This window comes from Procambarus clarkii, chromosome 34 (assembly GCF_040958095.1).
Source record: "Procambarus clarkii isolate CNS0578487 chromosome 34, FALCON_Pclarkii_2.0, whole genome shotgun sequence".
Lineage (NCBI taxonomy): Eukaryota > Metazoa > Arthropoda > Malacostraca > Decapoda > Cambaridae > Procambarus > Procambarus clarkii.
In genome coordinates this window covers 7,043,111-7,048,110 of record NC_091183.1, presented here as the reverse complement: position 1 = coordinate 7,048,110, position 5,000 = coordinate 7,043,111, and the positions used below count along the sequence as shown (strand labels likewise).

Below are 5,000 nucleotides of genomic sequence, written 5' to 3'. Positions count from 1 at the left end.
CTCACCATCACTACCACACTACTCACCATCAGTACCACACTACTCACCATCACTACCACACTACTCACCATCACTAACACACTATTCGTCATCACTACCAAATTACTCACCATTATCATCATCACTACCACACTACCATCATCATTCCTACCACACAACTCGCCATCACTACCACACTACTCACCATCATCATCACTTCCACACTTCTCACCATCATCCTCACAACCACACTACTCACAATCATCATCACTACCACACAACTTACTATCATCACTACCACACTACTCACCAACATCATCACTACGATACTACTCGCCATCACTACCACACTGCTTACCAGCACCAACACTACTCACTAGCATCATCACTGCCACACTACACTCTGTCATCACTATCACACTTTTCACCATCATAATAACTACAACACCACTCACCAAAATCATCACTACCACACTACTCACCAACATCATCACTACCACAATACTCACCATCTTTATCACTACCACACTTCTCACAATCATAATCACTACACTACTCACCATCATCCTTACTACCACACTACTCACCAACATCATCACTACCACACTACTCACCATCATCCTCACCATCATCATCACTACCACACTACTCACCTTCATCACTCCCACACTACTCACCATCATCACTCCCACATTACTCACCATCATCACTCCCACACTACTCACCATCATCATCACTATCACAATACTCACCAACACAATCATTTCAACACTACTCACCATCATCATCACTACCACACTACTCACCATCTTCATCACTAACACACTATTCACCAAGATTATCACTACCACACTACTCATCCTCACTACCACACTACTCATCCTCACTACCACACTTCTCACTATCATCACTACCACACTACTCACTATCACTACCACACTAGTCATCATCACTACGACAATACTCACTCTCATCATCCCCGCCACACTACTCGCCAACATCAGCACTACCACACGACTCATAAACATCATCACTACCAGACAACTCACTATCACACTACTCACCTTCACTACCACACTCCACACCATCATCATTACTACCACACTATGCACCATCACTACAGTAGTTCTTACTTTCACTACCACACAACTCACCTACAGCATCACTACCACACTACTCACTATTAATACCACACTACTCACGATCATCATCACTACCACACTACTCACCATCACCACCACACTACTCACCATCATAACTACCACACTACTTACCATCATTATTACTACAACAATATTCACTATCACTACGACACTCCTCACCATCACTACCACTCTACTCACCATTACTACCACACTACCCACCATTACTACCTGACTACTCAATATCACTACCACACTACTCACCATTAATACCTCACTACTCACCATTATTACCACACTACTCACCATTACTACCTCGCTACTCACCATCACTACCACACTACTCACTATTAATACCACACTACTCACCATTACTACCTCACTACTCACCATCACTACCACACTACTCACTATTAATACCACACTACTCACCATTATTACCTCACTACTCACCATTACTACCACACTATTCACTCACTACCTCACTACTCACGATCACTACCACACTACTCTCTATCACTTCCTCACTACTCACTATCACTACTACACTATTCACTATCACTACCACACTACTCACTATCACTACCTCACTATCACTACCTCACTATTCACTATCACTACCACTACCTCACTATCACTACCACACTACTCACTATCACTACCACACTACTCACCATCATTACCACACTACTCACTATCACTACCACACTACTCACTATCACTACCACACTACTCACTATCACTACTAACCATCATTACCACACTACTCACTATCACTACCCCGCTACTCACTATCACTATTAACCATCATTACCACACTACTCACTATCACTACCACGTTACTCACCATCGTCATCATTACCACACTACTTCACAGTCGCCGTCAAACTGCACTTGACAACTTGAGGATAAAGTCCTGTCAATGATGTGTATGGTGTTGGTAACACAAGTCGACGGGTGATCAAAATGGTGTGACGACCATGAGCATTTTCCTTTGCCTGCCCCTCTGGCCAGCCCTGGTGATCCTCTTGACTATATTGTCTGGCATCTAGGATATTAACACCTGCTGGACTAGCTGGACATCAGACTAGTTAGTTCTTACCAATCTTGAGTTATCTCAGCCTAACTTGATAGTTAAGACGACTGGAGCAGGGAACATGGAGCGTCTTGGGGCTCACGACGTGGCGCAGCTCCTGAGGAACGAGATAAAAACTCTGGGGTCTGGCGGCTACGGTACAGTGACCCTTGTTAACTGGCACGGAGAGCAGGCCGCACTTAAAGTGGCCAACTGTGCTGACCCCGCTAACAGCTTCAAGCGCGAAGCCCAAGTGCTGTCAGCGCTGAAGGGGGCTGGCGGCGCGCCCCTCCTACTGGGGGTGTCCCACGACTCCCCAGCTCTTCTCACCACATATAAAGGGGACACCAACCTGGACAACGTTATATGCGACCCACGATACGACGTAGTGCAGATTGGGTTCAAGATTGGACTAAAATTACTACATATCCACACAAAAGGTTATATCCATAATGATATAAAACCGGATAATGTTATGATTTAAGGATCACACGATCATCCAAAAATTAGCCTAATCGATTTCGGCTTGTCATGTAAGAGTGGTAAAACGATCATTGCGGAAGGTGACCCCGAGGATAAACCGACCTACGCCCCTGAAGTCCTGGCTGGTGAACCCAGCACCTTCGCCTCAGACGTGTTCCAATACGGGCGTCTAATGCAGGAGATCCTGGAGGTGACAGGTACCAAACATCCGGCACTAGTGAACTTGTTCCAGGAAGCGACACTGTCCAACCAAGACTGGCGGCCGTCCCTACCCAACCTGCTCCGCTGCCTACAGGACCACATCAGAGACACCACCACGGACTCCACCTACCACCGAGACCGCAAGAGGATTGATCGGTATGAAGCAAAGTGCGCCAAGTGGAGGCTTGAGAGTGGCGGCCTGAGGATGCCTAAGGAGCAGGTTATGAGGGACAAGGCACGGACAGAGGACTATTTACTCAGTATAAGGGAGTTCCATGGTATGCTTGCCCTGTGAGAAGGATATGTATGGTATCCTAGTCCTGTGAGAATGTATATGTATTGTATCCTCGTCTTGTGAGAAGGAAATGTATGGTATCCCCGCCCTGTGAGAAGGATATGTATGGTATCCCCCGCCCTGTGAGAAGGATATGTATGGTATCCCCCGCCCTGTGAGAAGGATATGTATGGTATCATCGTCCTGTGAGAAGGATATGTATGGTATCCCCCGCCCTGTGAGAAGGATATGTATGGTATCATCGTCCTGTGAGAAGGATATGTATGGTATCCCCGCCCTGTGAGAAGGATATGTATGGCATCCCCGTCCTGTGAGAAGGATATGTATGGTATCCCCGCCCTGTGAGAAGGATATGTATGGTATCCTCGTCCTGTGAGAAGGAAGTTTTTCAAAACATCACTAAGTTTAAATTAAAAGAGGGATTCTTTTTTTCTACATTTATTTAAATTTTTACTTTAATCTTATTGTAATTTTGTACAAGAATCTTTATTGTCAATTGTATATAAAACCTTCGCTGTACATTTATTTTTGTAAATAAATTATGTTATTAATATGTGTGTGTGTGTACTCACCTAGTTGTACTCACCTAGTTGTGTTTGCGGGGGTTGAGCTCTGGCTCTTTGGTCCCGCCTCTCAACCGTCAATCAACAGGTGTACAGATTCCTGAGCCTATCGGGCTCTATCATATCTACACTTGAAACCGTGTATGGAGTCAGCCTCCACCACATCTCTTCCTAATGCATTCCATTTGTCCACCACTCTGACACTAAAAAAGTTCTTTCTAATATCTCTGTGGCTCATTTGGGCACTCAGTTTCCCCTTTTGTTATATAGGCTGTCTTTATCTACCCTATCAATTCCCTTCAGAATCTTGAATGTGGTGATCATGTCCCCCCTAACTCTTCTGTCTTTCAGCGAAGTGAGGTTTAATTCCCGTAGTCTCTCCTCGTAGCTCATACCTCTCAGCTCGGGTACTAGTCTGGTGGCAAACCTTTGAACCTTTTCCAGTTTAGTCTTATCCTTGACTAGATATGGACTCCATTCAGGGGCTGCATACTCCAGGATTGGCCTGACATATGTGGTATACAAAGTTCTGAATGATTCTTTACACAAGTTTCTGAATGCCGTTCGTATGTTGGCCAGCCTGGCATATGCCGCTGATGTTATCCGCTTGATATGTGCTGCAGGAGAGAGATCTGGCGTGATATCAACCCCCAAGTCTTTTTCCTTCTCTGACTCCTGAAGAATTTCGTCTCCCAGATGATACCTGGTATCTGGCCTCCTGCTCCCTACACCTATCTTCATTACATTACATTTGGTTGGGTTAAACTCTAAAAACCATTTGTTCAACCATTCCTTCAGATTGTCTAAATCTTCTTGAAGCCTCAAACAGTCCTCTTCTGTTTTAATCCTTCTCATAATTTTAGCATCGTCTGCAAACATTGAGAGAAATGAATCGATACCCTCTGGGAGATCATTTACATATATCAGAAACAAGATAGGACCGAGTACAGAGCCCTGTGGGACTCCACTGGTGACTTCACGCCAATCGGAGGTCTCACCCCTCACCGTAACTCTCTGCTTCCTATTGCTTAGATACTCCCTTATCCACTGGAGCACCTTACCAGCTACACCTGCCTGTCTCTCCAGCTTATGTACCAGCCTCTTATGCGGTACTGTGTCAAAGGCTTTCCGATAGTCCAAGAAATGCAGTCCGCCCAGCCCTCTCTTTCTTGCTTAATCTTTGTCACCTGATCGTAGAATTCTATCAAGCCTGTAAGGCAAGATTTACCCTCCCTGAACCCATGTTGGCGATTTGTCACGAA

The 5,000-nt window shown here is 45.1% G+C and overlaps 1 protein-coding gene across 1 annotated transcript; it reads left to right on the top strand.

The window, feature by feature from the left end:
* The first annotated feature begins 2,278 nt into the window (after window positions 1-2,278).
* LOC138370931 (serine/threonine-protein kinase A-Raf-like) lies at window positions 2,279-3,175 on the top strand. Its single transcript, XM_069335595.1, has 2 exons — window positions 2,279-2,636; window positions 2,682-3,175. Exons 1-2 carry the CDS (start codon window positions 2,279-2,281, stop codon window positions 3,173-3,175), a joined length of 852 nt encoding a protein of 283 aa, XP_069191696.1.
* Window positions 3,176-5,000: the final 1,825 nt, after the last annotated feature.

Excerpts from the sequence above, each read along its gene's own strand:
- LOC138370931 (XM_069335595.1), top strand. The coding sequence starts at position 2,279 with ATGGAGCGTCTTGGGGCTCACGACGTGGCGCAGCTCCTGAGGAACGAG. Across the intron at positions 2,637-2,681 it reads ACTACATATCCACACAAAAG|GATCACACGATCATCCAAAA; the intron begins GTTATATCCATA and ends TTATGATTTAAG.